The sequence below is a fragment of the Pungitius pungitius genome, chromosome 17 (genome assembly GCF_949316345.1).
Source record: "Pungitius pungitius chromosome 17, fPunPun2.1, whole genome shotgun sequence".
NCBI classification, from domain to species: Eukaryota; Metazoa; Chordata; class Actinopteri; order Perciformes; family Gasterosteidae; genus Pungitius; species Pungitius pungitius.
The window spans coordinates 9,376,354-9,394,117 of record NC_084916.1 but is presented as its reverse complement, the minus strand read 5'-3'; the positions used below and the strand labels follow the sequence as shown (position 1 = coordinate 9,394,117).

General features: G+C 44.8%; 1 protein-coding gene across 2 annotated transcripts in view; it reads right to left on the bottom strand.

The window, feature by feature from the left end:
* The window catches only part of jarid2b (jumonji and AT-rich interaction domain containing 2b), an 89,715-nt gene that overhangs the window by 34,671 nt on the left and 37,280 nt on the right, over positions 1–17,764 (bottom strand). For both annotated transcript variants that reach the window (XM_037475059.2, XM_037475060.2), the window contains exons 2-3: positions 13,279–13,405; positions 1,528–1,651 (exon numbers count right to left, since the gene is read on the bottom strand). In XM_037475059.2, coding sequence (XP_037330956.2) covers positions 1,528–1,651; positions 13,279–13,405 — 251 coding nt within the window. The remainder of the gene's footprint in view (positions 1–1,527; positions 1,652–13,278; positions 13,406–17,764) is intronic.

Below are 17,764 nucleotides of genomic sequence, written 5' to 3'. Positions count from 1 at the left end.
TCATCCTCCCTTTGATTATTCTCCAGGTTTACTATACAACCTCATTCATCCTGTTTGACTTGCATTTTCTTTCTTTCTTTCTTTCTGTGCCCCGTTTATCTTTATTTCACGGTCAAGGATTCACGATTGCCAGACATTCCAAAGTCGACGAGACCTCTTATTTCTCTGGAGCAACCTCCGGAAAAAAACAACAACTTGTATTCCATCTCAGCGGCTTCAGTCTCGCGCTTCATTTTGAAAAGCCAGGTAGATGAAAGCTTGTAATGAACGCGCTCAGATTTTGAGGTTAGAGTATCGAATGACAGCTAGCGGGACTCGGGCAGGTGTTTGACGCGCGGTGAATGGAGCCTGCTTGGGCTGCTCATTACAGAAGGACATCTGCTGCTGTCCGGCCCCCAGACTCCGCCCCCAGCTTTACACGGACGCTTTGATGCCCTGTCAGAGCGAGCGAGAGAGAGACTAGCGGGTGGCAAAACAAAACAACAGATACAAGCACACGCTTGCGCGCACACACACGCACACACACGCACACACGCCGGCTGCCTGAGATTAAAAGGAGAGGAATAAGGTCTTTGACTGCTGAAAGTATAAGCATGAATGAAATTGAGCTTTTAGTACCGGACATTTTAATCTGCTGTACACTCTGTAGAGCGTGATTAAAAATATATTTTCCAGCTTCTGACTTTAAAATCTGTTTCACGCCCAATGCATTATAGAAGCATCAGTTTATCCAAATACCCTTCATACCATCTCCCACCAACATTTGTCTAAAAGATGGAGTGGTGTTTGTATCCATCTATCTGAAAACAATTTCCACTCACAATCCTTTTTTAATAATCCACTTTAGATACAAATGTCTTATAAAATTATACCATGGAAATTCACGGCTTATTGTACTCTGCAACATATTTTTAAATGATTCCTGTGGAAATGCATGGCAACATTCTTTTAAATGGCTAATTAGAAATGACTGAAATGGCATTTGCATTAAAAGATGAAGGCTGGTGCTCATTAAAAGAACTCGCAGCTCTTAAAAGTGTTTACTGTTTACACTTTACTAAATGTCATCTTCTATTACATAATAGCCCAAAGAAATGTACTGCACACACTTGCGAGTGAGGAAGAGGAGGCGCAGGGAGACGACATACACTGAATGTATAATTCATTGCAATGACTGAAACTTTTGAATTGATTCTGCGGCCGCTCGAGAGAACACGTGTGAAGGAATAAATTACACGGAGATGAAGAAAGCAAAGGTGAAAAACCACAGAGGCAGATGAAGTGCAAAACAGCGCTGGAAACAATCAGGGCAATAAGACGTTCATCCCAACTAAGCTGCAATTTGTGACATGGCTGCAAAGTCTCTCGCTGCATTCGCCACCTGCCCCATTAATGCTCAGTCGCAGCGGGATTCGGATGTGAACCCAAGGCTGGCTCTCCATTCCACGCCAATGCAACCTTCAGCTCTCATGCTCTTCGATGACCCTGTGACTCGGGTAAAAAAAAAAAACGCACACGCCGTCTCACCTTTTCTTTGGAGGACCGTCCTCGTTGTACTCCCGACTCCCATGGCCCTGAGAGCGCAGGGACCCGTCTTCTTTGTGACTGCCCTTTGACCCCGAGCCGTTCAGCTGCCCAATGGCGAGTGAACCTGAGGAGAGAAGTAGCAAAAAACGGTTAGCTTTCTGATCAAGCATTGTCTCGAGTTATTTTCTTTTGATTCGATGAAGACAGAGTAGATACTTTAACTGACAGTTTGCAGAATATTTGAAAAACAAAAAGAAGAGAACAGGATGAATACAGAGCGATCCAGACTGAACAGAGTGAGCCTCTGAGCATCAACAATCACCAGTAATAGCAATTGTTTATCCAGTGATGGGGACTGAAAGACAAACGTACCTACAGTCCTTCACATCACAAAACTATTTTAGCAGAATGGGAGCGAGTGTTTCTGTCCATGTGCAACTGCTTTTTTCTGCGGACGTACGTGGCATCTTCCCTTTGACAACGTTGACATTTTTTAGTGCATCTATTTTTTAACCCTGGGGCAGTGACAGAAGTGAAATAAATACTTAGCAAGCGACACAGACAAACAAACCAAGCCCCCAGATAGATTCCGAAATGAAAAGCAACAACAGGCATAGATAATTCAAATTAGGTCAAACAGAGAAGAGGAAACTCAATATTAATTACGGCAGAAAACCAAATTAAATAGATAACACGAGCCTCGATTTCTTGAGCAGTTCTTGCAATTCTCAGAAGGTGTCACACAGCCCGGTCTGGCATGAAAGAGCAAACTTATCTTGGAAACAACTGCGGAAGTTCAAAACTTTTCAGCATTCGAACCCCTCGGAGTTATCAAAATAAATGAATAATAATAACAATTACAATGCGGGAGATGAGGAAGGAGACAGAAACCAACTGGAGCCAGAGGGGCTGAAACATCCAGAGCTGAAAGCTCAAGATTTATATCAGAGTGAAAAATGCAGCCATCAAACATTTGACACTGACAATAATTCATCACATTGGTTCTTCCCATCTGCAGCTGGCCTCATCAAACAAAACCTGGGACCCCCACTGACTCAGACAATCACATCCCCACGACAATTACTTACTACACACTGTGTCTTTCAACGACGCTGTGTTTATTGTGCTACACCTTTCCCCGAGCCGTGGAACACACATTAAACGGTTTCTAATTTGAGCTGATGCGGCCCGTTTCAAAAATAGCTCACGACTGACTGGACAACAGTTCATCGTGTTGAGCAATTTTTAGGGCCTGAGCCGACTGCAAGTCGGGCGAAAGCCCTATTGAAATTGCAAGAATTCTTCTTCTTCTTTTTATTATTTCGCCACTTCGAACGCACTTTCGGGGACTTCATCATGTTCAAAAACTCTTGAATTTTTGCACGCGCATCAGAAGTGCGCAAAATTGACGTATGATTGGGGTCCCGCAATTAGAGGAGAAAAAAAAGATCTCTCTAGCGCCCCCCAAAGTGGCCGCAATGTTAATTTTTTTTTTTACTTTTACCGATCGACTTGAAACCTTTTCACACAAGTTCTCTTGGATGTGCTGTACACAAAAAAAATTATGGTATGCAAATGCGCCTACCGTTTTATGGCCGCCATTTTGAATTTTGTGAAAAACACGTTTTTGCGAACTCCTCCCAGACGCTTGGTCCGATTCTTACGAAATCTTCGGCAAAATGATCGTTGGCTCGATGCGATCAAAAGTTATTGAAAGAATGTTGATATCTCATTTTTCAATAAAGTTATGGACCAATGAAGTTTGTAGGTTTGTGTCCAGAAAATTCAAAGGCCTATAACTTTTTTTTTTCTAACCGTCATTTTCACCAAATTTTGAGGACATGTTCACATTGAGTCCTAGAACATCCCCAAATTTTCCCAGAATATTTGAACATTAGGGGGCGCTGTAGTGATTCTGTGTATTTTTGGCAATTTCCTTCAATTTTTGCATTTACAAACGAACGAACTCCTCCGAGAGTTTAAATCCGATCCATTTCAAAATTTGGCAACTGGTTCCTGACACCCTTGGGGTCAAAAGTTATTAAAATCAAGAGTTTTCATAAAACTACCTGGGCGTGAGCTTGCGTGCAGTTTGGACAATTTTGGAAGATTTTTTTCCAAAATGTAAAATGGTATAACTCCAAGGAACATTGATATTTCTGGCTATAAATGTATATTCATGATGCTTGTGTAGGCCTTTAAGTAATGCCATGCAGTGATTTTAGAAAAAGTATAGCGCCACCTATTGGCTTAGGTCAATGCAAAGTTTCTACATTTACATGTCCATTTCCTAGCCCTTTAATCTGATCAACTTCAAATCTGGGAATATAAGACGTAAGACTGTGACGATGGCTCACAGTGAGAATTGGGAGTTTTGGACCAACTTTGTGGCTGTGACGTCGCCATATTCGCATGAAAGTTCAAGCACATCTTCTGAGCCTCGGCACACTCCAAAACTCTTGAAAACCTCTGTGAGTATCCTACGTGATGACCTTTACAGACCTGATGTGCAGTTTTGGATCAAAAGTGAAAAATTGCCTCCATTGCGCCCCCTGGAAGATTTTGACGAAGCCCCGCCCGCACCCTGTTTGACCGACAAGTCCGCTGATTTTTTACCAAATGTATTAAAGGGAGACTTAAAAAAGTCTCTGAGGAATTTTCTCTAAAACAAACAGGAAGGCAGTTATAATTTTTTTAGTGTGAATATTACCTGAATTTTTGGCGGAGAGTGACCAATCCTATTTGAGTGAGTTTTCGAATTCTCAAAGCCATCAGAGGGTTTAGCTCTCCTGGTAAGAGACCGCCCCCCGATCCTATGGTCGTGAGATCGAGTCCCGACGAAATCATACTTTTTTTTTTGTTACTTCTTTTTTTAAACGCGTGTCCGGCTGATCTAACGGACAAAATGATTCAGGTAACTCTCCTTGCTGAGGTTAAATAACTGTACACGTTAGAGCAGCTGTGTCACACTCGTTTCAGCCACATACGGCTGGCACAGCTGCCGTATGTGGAGCTGCTGGGAGACGTCAGTGAGCTGGCGTTTGCAGTCGGGTGGCGGACTGGTCTTTATTCAGTTCTTGCACTTTGTACATCGCCCCAACATAATTAATTAGACTCCTGATGTGACTTAAATTGTGTTTATTGAACAATGCTTCAAAATATTGTCTCCACAGATCGACCTCCCTGACCTGACGCAATGTGTGTGAATCTTCTTTTTTTAGGTCACTTTTCGATTTCGTAATCACGGCTCGACACGTAGCTCCGTTGGTTAGACACAGGACTTTCAATATTTTGATCCGGGTTCGCTTCCCGTTAGAGCCATAGTGTTTTTTTTCTTCTTCTTTTTAACTGCGTGTTCAGCTGAACTAACGAACAAAGGGATTTAGTTTACTTTCCTTGGTGAGGTGAATGTAATTCGTGTCGTTTGTATCATATCTTCATGAACTTGTTTATTTGTTGTGTGGTTTGTGCACAGACATATTTGTTTCGTTTTTTGGGTAGGAACTAATTTTACGTGGTTAGTTTCGGGGGGGACATGTTTTACGCGGACACATGTCACAGATCCACCATGTGTGTGAAGTCCTAATTTACGGTAAAACTCAGCAACGGGATCATCATTTTAAGGTAGCTTTCACAGTAGTAATAGTTCCTGAAGTAAAGTGTTCTCATTCCCTCTTGGATGTGTGCAGCCAGTGAGGTACGTTTTGTTTAAGGGCTAGTTATATCTGCTCGACGGCACGGACAGCTAACTGGGCTAGAGAGAGGAGCTAGCGATTGCCGGACGGGCCAGCCAGTCAGCCAGCTTGCTAACTACACACCGAGGCTTACGTGCACATGTACTCAACGAAGTGGAAACGCCTTTGACGGTGAGTGATTACGTTTTCCTTGTGCGTTCTCCAGTCTTACCCAGCATACGTCTTTTAGCTAAGCTAACTACGGTAGCTTTACAGCGTCAAAAGACACCTCTTCACGCTATTAACGCCACTTTGTTTACGTTTCCGTGTGCCCTAAATAACTTGGCCCGATTGAATCACTTTATTTACACACTGAGTAGAACCGTGCTCGCAGCAGCTAACTAACTACTTTGTTGTTTAAAAGCGTCAGCTAAATGACACGTAATGTAATGTGCGTCTTCAATGCTTTTCAATATGTTATATATTCATTTCCTTCACAATGAGCATGAATCTAACATTAAATGATATGATTCATATGCCCCTCATTCCAATGAAATAATATACACACGTCAAGCTCATTATGGAGTTGAAACAACAAATTACTAAACTGTAAACAGTTAATATAAGAGAAAAAAATATTGTAATCAAGATAAATGTTTTTCAAAATGTGTGATTAACTAGTTAATTGTCTATAATCTGTTGACAGCCCTAATCGTATTCTGATAATACACCAAATACTACTGTAACTCTCTGCTGGCAGGTCTCCCTGCTGCCGCCATTCGACCACTGCAGCTCATCCAGAATGCAGCAGCTCGACTGGTCTTCAACCTTCCAAAATACTCCCACACCACTTCTCCGCTCTCTTCTTTGGATACGAGTGGCTGCCCGCATGCAGTTCAAAGCATTGGTACTGACGGACCACGCTGTGAATGGATCGGGACCAGTCTACATCCGGGACATGGTGAAACCCTGCATCCCAACCCACGCACTCCGATCTGCATCTGGCAAGCTGCTTGTTCCTCCCTCACTGAGAGAAAAGCACTCGACGAGATGGCGACTCTTTGCTGTCCTGCTCCCAGATGGTGGAATGAGCTCTCTGATGACATCAGGACCGCAGAGAGCCTCTACATCTTCCGTCGAAAACTCAAGACACACCTTTTTAGACTCTACCTTGACTAAAACACTAGCAAACCGTAGCACTAACAAATGGTAGCACTTAAATTGTACTTATAATGCCACTTATCTTTAACATGTTTTGGGCGGTGATTTATTCAGTCATGTTTAGTCATATTTTGTTTTTTTTACTTGTCAATATGGTTTGGTACATGCAGAGTTAATCAATACACATTCTAAAGTGCAACGTCCATATGTGAATAAGAGTTATATACGTTTATCATAGTCAACATGGTGTGGAAATATCCCTTATGTAGTTGGTCAATAGGAACTATAGTAGGCAGAAATAACAGCTAAGGTAATTACAGGTGGATATTTCTGGGAATTAACCTTGATTGAGACTGCATCTATGATATCTAAGATATACAGGACAAGAAAAATGCACTGAATGTGTATATGTGTTGAATCAATTATACAGACGCAAACTGGAGAACGAGACAAGTGTTGCTGTGATACTTATTGTGGTCATCGTGCCCGAGACCCGTAACAATTACTCCGCAGGTCTTTTGCAGCGGGGCAACAGCCCGGCGTCGGTGGATTCCGTTCGCGAGGCCGCAGATTCAGGTTTGAATGGCAGCCCCGAGAGTGATTCGTTTAGTCTCTTTAGTCTTTTTTGACCCGCGAGCCCGGCCGACCGCCGCCCCACCCCGACGTGCGAGAATAGGCGAAGGCCCGTTCATCGCTGCTTGCAGCTTTAATTAAGATTTATTCCTTAAAACAACGGATGAATCACTGAACCTTGAGGGGTTTGTTTAACCACGCTGCCGTCGGAAACCTTTTCATTCAGGGATTCTTAGTCCGCTGCCTTCCCAGCACGCCCAGTGAAATTCCTTTTGACGGATGCTTTGGAGGGACGTGTCGATCACCCCGCATCAAAACCTCCTGATGGTGGGTGTCAAAGAAAACAAATCAAGACACTAACGACAGCGTGGCGCGGGTTAGGATAAGTGGCAACTTGAAGGATTAGCCATTAGCATTGTGGAACGGGCCCAGGCAGTGTGTGTGTGACGTGTGAGAAGGATTCTTGGGAGGTCGGAGGCTTTGAAGTGGACAGCACCAAGATGAGCAGTTGTAAAGCAGGAAAATGCGCTTTGGGCTGAATGAACACACACACACACACATTCTCATTACTGCAAAGACACACCGGCGGTTAGTTTCACTCCTAAACACACTGCGGGCAGGTAGGTACCTGAAAGGCGGAGATATAGTCATCAGACTTGCATCGCTGCGGTCAGAACGTGAACAGGCGCCGGCTTGATAAGGCCGGCGCCCTGCAGGAAATGCTTTGTGTTTGTTGAGTCACTAAGTCTTTAGGCCCGGTGAATCACTGCTTGAATGCCTGTTAGCACGAAAGCCTGCATCCCTTTTCGTTTAAAATGATCAAGAGGTCCGATTAGGGAACGAGATTGAAATGTGCCTAAATGAAAAACCTCCCAATTGCAACAAGGATTTTAACGAATCTCCATTTAGGAAATATATCAAAAATAGATTTGGGTAGATTCCAAAGATTGAAAGAAATTGGGACATTCAAAATGATAATTAGTTTGAGTGACTGCAGAGAGGAGATAGAGCCTCTTATCGCGACTGGGACAGTGAAACGTGCACCAGAGCAACAAAAAGAAAATAGCTCATTAACTTTAATTGTGCTCAGAAAATGACTGACACATGATGTACCCGCAGAGCGCAAACAAACAGGCACAGGCCTGTTACGCCGCCCCCTCTTCTCTCTCCATCTAACCTCCCCATTTCTCCAAAGAGTTGTTTGACATATGCTGGCTGCACATGAATGCCCACCTGAGGGCCTCGGCGGGGGGGCTCTTGGGAAGGCAGAGGACCGGAGGTGGGCGAGTGTGGCCACAGGCAACGAGCCAAAGGGCTGATGCCTTCACCCCAAATCCAGGCTCTGGTAGTGGAAGAGGTTAAAAGCTGGGATGGAAAGGGGTTTGGGCCTACAGGGGGCAAAGCTAATGTGCCATCCCAATAGCTGCTCCTCAAGGGAAAGGGGTCTAATCAGATGTATGCATGCTTAACTAAGCCCATCGCCTCACTATGTTCACCTCAAGCAGAAGGGAACGAGCAGAGATACACAGGGTAACATGGCATATCACAGGGCGGAGGGGAGCCTATTAGTGTGAGCCGCAGTACTAAGTGGAGCTATGGAGGAGTAGTCATGGTACAGCAAAGACAATCCCAATGGGGCAAAGAGTACCCTTATAGGTTCTTGATTACACACACAAAACACACGCTTCATGTGAAAACGAACGCAATGCCACACCTGAACCTGAACAGAGTTATTAATATACTGTAATAACCAAGATGCAATATTTCTTGTTTTCTAGCTTTTGCAGATAGATGGAAGTAATCTGTCTCTGACTTCCATCTAATAAATGAACAATTCTGTTCAATTTGCTGTAGGAATTGTAATGCTACACTAGACCTTAATCTTCCTTTAAGTCTTGTAAACAAGAGCACAAACATTTTATTTCATGCCCTTTGTTCCAGGTAATTCCCTGGGCCTGTACATAATTAAAGTGGTATAAAAAGAAACAATGGGAAGTTGTATTTTAGTGACACTCCACAGGGTATTCATTCCCAGAAGCTTCTTCAAGTAGAGGCAAATAGTAAAACTGACTGCCTGGCAGGAGAAATCCAAATAGCTCCAAATAAATTGCTCTTCCCTCCAAAATTGGACCTAACAACGCTGCATGACACTTACCGCAAACCAGAACAAAAGAGCCAAACAATGTGCAGTTCAGAAACACGGCTTCTGCTTTGTGCAATTTAGGGCCGTTAATCTGAAGCATCAAAGAGAAGGCTGTGGTTCTCTAATGGCTTGAGCAGTTTAAAAAAAAAAAAAAAAAGGAGTATGTGAGGACATAAAAGATGAAATCTCTTTCAATCTTTTGATTCTAAACCTAAACTCTCCCTGGTTTGGCGACTGGGACTTATTCATTCTCCCGTTATCCAACCTTCCATCTTTTTCTGCTGGTATTCCGCGGAGTGAACAGTGGGCCCACAAAGTGTTTCAGCTGCCACTCGGGCCACGGCGCAGGAAATACAGACAGACAGCAGAGTGACATGTGTAAAAAAAAAAGAAAGAAAAAGGGCAGGACCGATGGGCAGACAGACAGGGAGAGGCAGAGAGAGCTCTCTCTCCCCCTCTCTCTCTCTCTCTCTCTCCCTCCCTCTCTGCTCCCCCCCCCCCCTTTCTGGCTTTTGGCCGGCAGCCATCTCCTCCATCAACAGCACTCAGAGAAATGGAGGTGGGGGGGCGTTTGCGATAGCAGAGGGAGCTGGAGTCCAGCGGGAGGAGACGGCGAGGTAAGGAGGTTGAGGAAGAAACAGCGGCTTTAATGATTCGGAAAACAGGAGAGGAAAGGGGAGGTAAACGGGTGAAGGGAGGGTGGCGATGTGAGGAATGGAAACTGAGGGAATCGGGGTTTAGATGATGGGGCAGAGGAACAGAAAGGAGGGGTGGGGGGGCGTGTGGAGATACACCGAGGAGATTGAGAACCAAGAGGGGAGACAGGAGCTCACGGGGAAAGGCAGTGACCAGAGTCCCATTGATGTGTAATGAAGCCGGGGAGAGGAAACCGGAAGGACAGATGGACGGAGGGAGGCAGGGATGAAACGAAAAAAAAGGGGGCGGGGAGGAATGTGCGTGTGATGGAGTGGGAGACGGGCGAGTGGGTGGACGAGCGGGAGCCGGGGCGCAGAAGGGCATAATGTCGTTGGTTAAATAATGCAGGCGGCGAGCGGGAGACGCAGGAAGTGTGATGGACACAGAGATGGACGGCTGCCAACAACGAGACGCAAAGTGGCTGGGGACATGGCATGATTGCTGGCTATGGGCAGAGGGACGGCTGGGTGGGTGGGGAGGATACACACACACACACACACACACACACACAGGCAGCTGATTGACAGGCTGCCACACCCCCCTCAAAGAAAGATCGCCACCGCTGCCAGATAGTGACGGAGCGAGTGAGGGATGGATGAAAGTGTGTTGGGGGGCTGAGGGGTGGGACAAATGATGCTTTAGTATTACCGTGACCTCCTTCCGTCAGATGACACCTATTTCCCCAAATTTCGGATGCTTATGCCAAAATAAATTGAAGCAGAAAGAACCGTGGCCAGATCTTGTGTAAACATAAAAAATAAAGTTTTATTGTTTCTCAGAGCAGAAACTATTAGCCCATTCATTAATGAGACTAAATTGAAGTTACTATTTACATAATATGTTCTCATTTTCTGGTACAAGCTTCTCAAATGTGGATATTTTCTGCTATTCTTAGTCACCATGGTACAAAGTAAATTTATTTCTGTCAACCAAATGATAAACTCATTGACAAAAGAATAGTTGCTAATAAAAAAAATAGTTTACAGCACCCAAGCTCTAATTTATTCCTTTATAGAATAGTAAACAAATGTTGTTCAAGAAAACCCTTTACACTGCCACTCATACTTTCCAAAGCCCGGGGCGATGCCTTAAAATAGCATAATGTGTGCAACCAAAAGTCCCAAACATTTAACCTATAACAATATCAAGCAGACAAAAGCAATAAATCCTCACATTTGACAGGCTGAAACCAGAAGCGTTTGACTTTTGATTTTTGCTCGTGCAATTACCAAATTCTAAAATTGTTCTGCTGATCCATCATCTTCCCTAACTCATGCAATGCTTCAAAATGGCTGATAGTTTCATAATAATGACCATATGAGACTGAAAACCGTGCCACGTTTGGGCCCCGACGTGAGCCCACACTCCTCCAGTCCTCTAAAGCAGCAGGAGCTGCCCATTCGGGGTGTTACGCACGCTGAGTCTGATCTTCCAAGATGGCTGACAGTTCCACCGCGATGTCTAAGCGAGCCGGAGGGGAGACTGCGTTAGCCTCCAAAGCCTCGCCAGCCCGCGGTGCTCTAAAAAGCAGCGGGGCCCGTCTATTCAGCCGGGCTCCCTTTTGTGTCAGCGCGGGCCGCCGTCGTTACCCCCGGCACGGTGGGCCGCCTGCGCTTTCTAATGAGTCATTTTTATTCAGGCAATAAGGTCAGCTACCCGCGGCGGCTTAAAAGGCCCAGAGGAGCTCTGGAGTGGCGGCTGTGAGATGCCAGACAGACACACAGAGACACGCTGGCTGTAGGAAAGGTGGGGGGGGGGGTCTCTGCATAGACGGCGAGAGAAGACATCAAGGTGTGAAAAAATGCATGATAAGGGACAGAAAAACAACACTAGGTATAAAAGATAAGCCACATTTGGAAAGAGCCTTCCCTCTTCTGTCTCTCTCTCTTTCTGCTTGACGGCTGGTTTCTTTGGCTGGGCGTGAACTTTCAGGGGCTCTCCCCCCCCCTCCCGTTTTACTTTCTTCCGGTGTCTGGGTTGAGTTAATGTCAGCTGAGAATAGCTTCTGAGGCACCTGTGAAGTTCAAAATCTCCGCGGTGTGATGGCAGAGGGCGTCTTTTTGTGTGTGTGTGTGTGTGTGTGTGTGTGTGTGTGTTGGAGCACGGGTGTCAAACAAAGACACGGCGGCAGCTCGGTTCTAAACAAGCCTGGTTACCAGACCTCCTCCCCCATCCCCCCAAACTCACTCTCCTTGCATTGTTTTAAATGTACACAGCCTAACAGCAACAACCCTTAACTGTTACTGTAAGAGCTTCCACTATTGATTCATCTCAGTGCCAAGTTGGAAAAGACGAGCTCCCTCCTTTCACACAGGTTTTGCCTGGGCAAGGACGCCGCTCATTCCAGTCTCTTTGTTTGAGGCATACACAAAATTTTAAAAAACGGCGCAAAAATAGTTTTCAGTTCAAGGGTACTTTTGAGGAGGCCACACTGAGACAAAGTGTGAAACAGCAGCTCGCTGCCCACTGACCACAACAAAGAGGAAGACGAGGGTCCTTGATCATATGTTCTCCTTGGATAAGTCAAATAGGTTTCTGTCGGCAGAGTGAACACGCTTAGTCTCCGCTTACAAACAGACTAATAAAACTGTCACTTTCAATTAAAGGAATGAGGAGCGAGGCAGCGAGACAAAGTCAGACAAAATTGGCAACTCTGACATTTACACCACAAAATGCCAGGGCATCTGGTTCTTTGCTTTCATTTAATCAAAACAAGACACAAGTTTTCTGCATGTCAAATTAATAGATTCCAAGATCTCCCTTAATTAACTCTTGCTGTGCACCTTTTGTTCAATTTAAATTGACTTAAGCCACGTAAAGACGAGTACCTGGATGAGGGGCAAATGCTTTCTGATACCAATATCCACTGTCATAGCAAAGTGGTACTGGATGTTCAAATATCGGAAAACCTAAGGTGACCATACCATTCCTGTGAAATTTGCCCTAAAATGCCTATTAAAGACGTACCCAAAGTAAATTGAAACCCCTCCCCCCTCAACACTCATAATCACCGTAAGAACTACTCGTGTTGAGTAAAGAAGTTGTAACAAACGGAAAAAGAAGCATTTTATTTCCACCTACATATTTTTTTTGCAAACAGATACCTGAAGCTGACTATAGCTGTGACTAATTAGCTGAAAAATCCAAGGGGAACACAGCAGGAAGACAGAAAAGCCACAGAAAATGAATATGACATGTCGACCATTAGGAGAGGACCCTTGGCAACCAGGGTCACATACTAAGGCTAAGTGGCTACCTGTCTTGACATTCGGACTCTAATGAAAGGTGTCCCTGAGAGGTATTCACCATAAGTATTGCTGACACAAAGTAAGTGAAATATGAAAGCATCATCGTGCATTTTTCTTGAATTGAGACTAAACGCAAAGACCTGCACAAATGCTGCTGCAGTGACTTCCTTGTTCTGGCATTACATTTACCCACCGAAGCAGCATATCCGTGTTTTTGTCTTTTGTCGATACAAAGCATTCGTGGATTTGAACTTACCATTGGAGTTTGGGGGCCCGTCACCATCGAGCTGCCGTTTCTGTGCACTCCTAAACTCCTTTAGGGACAAGTAAAGCACCTTTCGCATAACCCGCTCCTCTGACCACGGGATCCCATCACTGTCATCCTGTGGAAACACGCAGAGAAAGAGAACGCGTTAGCATAACCCAACATTAACTGACTGGCAGCAGTAAAATGTTTTTTTTCTTTCATCATTTAATCATTTAAATAAAACCAAAGGAAAAAAAGTGTTTTGTCTTTGTTTCTGCTGTCAAACAGCCGCATATCGCCAAAAAAGTGCGACTTTAACACCAGTAGTTGTGACAAAACAAGCACTGAACAGGCTCTTTTTGACCACTCCACACAAGGAAAACGGAGCATAACCGTAAAACATCGTGTAAAACGGGGAATTTTCTTTCATTTTGTTCCGGTTGCATCATTCCCTTCCATTTCTTGCGGTGTCGCGACATTAGCATGACACGACATTAGCATGACACGACATTAGCATAACACAGCGTTAGCTTGAAGCTACACGCACGGCAAAGTATTTGCATAACAATGCAAAAAGGACTGCATCGCCCCTCAATGCCACTATAGAAGAGTGTTATAATAATTATGATAAATTGGTTTTTTATAGCGCTTTTCAGAGACTCAAAGTCGCTTGTGGTTATGGTAATGAATAGGTAGAAAGCAAATGGAAAAAGCATCATGGGACGGCAATCTCTCCCGGCGAGGGTGAGACAGTCAAAGAGGTCCCACACACACAACAATCCTTCCAAGACATGGCCTTTTCTTCTTCCTTTTTTAACAAGTCATCAAGTCTTTCAATCTGAGCAACATGACAGCAAAATGTACAAAACATTTTATTCAACACACAACATTGCTCGCATTGAGAATTTTAGCAGCTGAATAGCAAAAATATTCAACTGCAACCGGCACAGAAAAAAAGGGTCTTTAGCGAGTGTCTGATAGCAATAACCGCACTAGTCTTCGTCCTTGTTTGATGTCGAACAACGCTAATGACTAAAGGAAATGGCATTAGGACATGAGCAACAACAAAGGGGTATTAATAAATAATGGAAACTGGAAATAGCATTGCTCAAGCTATGGGGCGTGTGAGTTTCAGCTGGGAGGTTTGGAAAAAAAGATACATTGCGTCTCTGTGTAAAAGACTAATGTATGCTAATGAATTAAACACAAAACGCTTCTGATCCTGACGAGCTCATCCCTAACACACACGTTGGGATAAATTATGCTTTTTGATCAGTGCGGACGCCTCACAGCTTATTGAAGCGGGATGTGTGCGAACACACTTGAACTCCAAACCCTAGGTATGAACACACACTGACCTGTGTGACCTGATGAGCCTCACGGTGTCACCACTATTTAGAGACTAATACCCAGAAAGCCCAAATTAAAAGCCACAGGTGGGTCAGGGATTCAATCACTGAACATCTCAGAATGTGTATGTATGTGTATGTTTCATGGATACCTCCTGTAATTACTATGAAAAATGATACGACCTCATTCAGTCACTTGATTCATTTCACAAGTCTAAATATTGTATGACAATATTGACAAGTCTGAAGACTTAGTTTGTTTATCGTGCTTTTGTTTTTTTCTCTCTTCAGCAGATAAAAATAAGCTCTAGCAGTTTTCTTGTTTTGATTTTGTTTGGGGATGAGACCCCAACAGAGCTAAGGTGTTGAGAGGGGAGGGGGCAAGATTAAAAGCTGATTAAAAGCAAGATTAAACGCTGGGTGTCTGCACATGACAGAGCTGATTGGTGACAGCGTGCATACTGAAAGCAAGCCGTCCCACGAGCACAGTGCACCGATGGCCTGCAAGCGTGTTCCGCGCGGAGCGTGCAGTTCCTCATTACACTGTCACATGTGAGCCCGAGTCCACACACACACGCCAGCAAGAGAAGTAGTGCAAGTATTCATTCATGCCATTTTCTCCTGCCGTTAATGTCATCTAATCCGCTCTGTGCATGAGTCTGCTGCGCGTGCACAAGCACGTGTGCACAAGCCTGCCAGGGAAGCACCAATTACAGCTCACAGTGAGACAGCTCACTGGCACCCTTTCCCATGTGGAGTGTAACAGGGCCAAATGTACGGTGACACACACACGAACACACAATATATCTGTGGGTTACAAACAGAATATACAAATAGAGCTTCGATTGTGTCCTTGTCTATACCACACACACACACACACACACACACACACACACACACACGGGTGTACTAAGACAAAAGTGCTGTAATCTGCATTTCTTTTTCTCCCAGGTTTCCTCACAGATGGCAGCGTGCTCCGAGTACACATGGCAACAACGTCTCAAAAGAAGAAAATGCTGAGTGACTTTTCATCAGCTGAAGGGAAAGGACCGGTTTTACAACTTAGCTCTATTACAGCTGCTGTGCCCTGAAACCCCGCCGAGGGTTATCTCAGGTCATCTTGTAAATGGGTTCTCGCCACAAACACTCAGCTGCAGGTTAACTATTTTTCTGACCTTCAAAGGGGTTTGCCATCTGTTGCCGCTGTGCTTTTGCTGTTCACAAAAGCAAGGTTCCTGCCTAGCTCTATGTGCTCTACAGGTACAACAATGAGTAAATAAAGAAGTGATGGACAGGAACAGCATGCAGAATCCCTCCGAAGACGTTCCCACTGCTTGCCAGAGCACTAAGTGAATCATGACAGAGGAGGGGAAACATCTACTCAAATACGCAATAAGACCAAATCGTGTTGCAGCTCAGATTCTCAGGCAAACAGCGCAGTGTGTGTGTGTGCGCGTTTCTGAGGTATTGCCAGAGCTCTTTAGAGACAGCGCTTACACAGAGCAGTGGCAGCCGAGTGGTACCTGGCACTGAGACACACACACACACACACACACACACACACACACACACACACACACACACACACACACACACACACACACACACACACACACACACACACACACACACACACACACACACACACACACACACACACACACACACACACACACACACCTAACCCTCGTCCAGCTCCCATCAGGCTGGTGGAATCCCACTAATGAGCGCAGGGACCTTTTCTGTGCACACAAGGGTGTTTCTGTGTGTGTGTGTGTGTGTGTGTGTGTGTGTGACCCGGTGATGCATCAGGAACGCTGTGTGCCTGCCAACCCAACCCCCAGCGCCTATGGTACACACAGGTAATCCCACCGACCCGCAGAAAACACACAAAGACACAGACGGATACCTTTTATGCATCCACGGAGATCCTGTGCTTGCATAAAAGGCATTTTCACTGTCTCACACACAGACACACACACACACACACAGATTCATCAGACACGGCTTGGAAGTATACAGACGTAACATCTCTCCCGCTAGCCTTATTTGAACAATTTACTCCATAAACCGTTTCCAAAAACAGCAATGGAATATCTTCGCTAGTCAGAATCAAGTAAATAAACTGCTTAATATTTTAAAAACAGGGATAGAGCAAATGTGAAATCGCTCGCAGTGAAACGCCAACCATAAAAAGTCAAGAATCTGAGCGGCATCAATCCATCACTGCATCTGTATCTGCTCGTCTAACTGGATGAAAAGGCGAGCTGGTTCCACATCACAACCCCAGGCTTACTCAACATTCCTCTCCCCACAGCAGACAAATCCAATAACTGACAGTCGATGGGGAAACAAGTGGATCGTTACAGACATAACGGGAAGAGCGACAAAGTGGGGTACAATTAGTGCCGTAAGACTTTAGTCAGCAGTGCAACACCAGCATTCTGTAAAAATTCAATATATGACTGAAATGTCCGACTTCCCACTGTTCCTTTAAGAGGATCACACAGCCGGTGTGTGTGTGTGTGTGTGTGTGTGTGTGTGTGTGTGTGTGTGTGTTAGCCATGCTAACGTCAGCTCTGCAGCTAACACAAGTTCACTCCTCACTGTACAGAAGAGATGGAAACCAGAGATTTAAAAAGGGGATCAAATTAAGGTTCATTTATAATGCTGACAACACTATATAGTCAAACTCACAAAAAATAAATATATATATACACACACCACCTTGCTAACGCATGTAAACATTCACACGCTTGGGAATCTGCACACGTACATGTAACTGTGTGTGTGGGTGTGTGTTCTCACTGGCTGTTCTATAAATAGCGGCGTGCCGCTGTAGACTGTGCGGATGTCAAGGCAAAGGAATGTGGGCCAAGCTCCAGCTGCAATCTGCTCTACAAAACAGGCCCAAAACGTGTGTTATTCTAACACACATTCCCCTGCAGGAGGAGGGACGGAGAGATGGATGGATGAATCAATGCAGGAGAAATGTTATTTTAACAAAGCTTGGGTTGCTGTATCCAGTAGTCGTGACAGCCTTCACCCGGCTGCTACCCTCTTTCTCCCTTTCCCCACGTTTTAGGCTTTCTTGCTCTTTTACCAACATGTGGGCCCCAGATGACTGGCTGCAACACCATCACAGC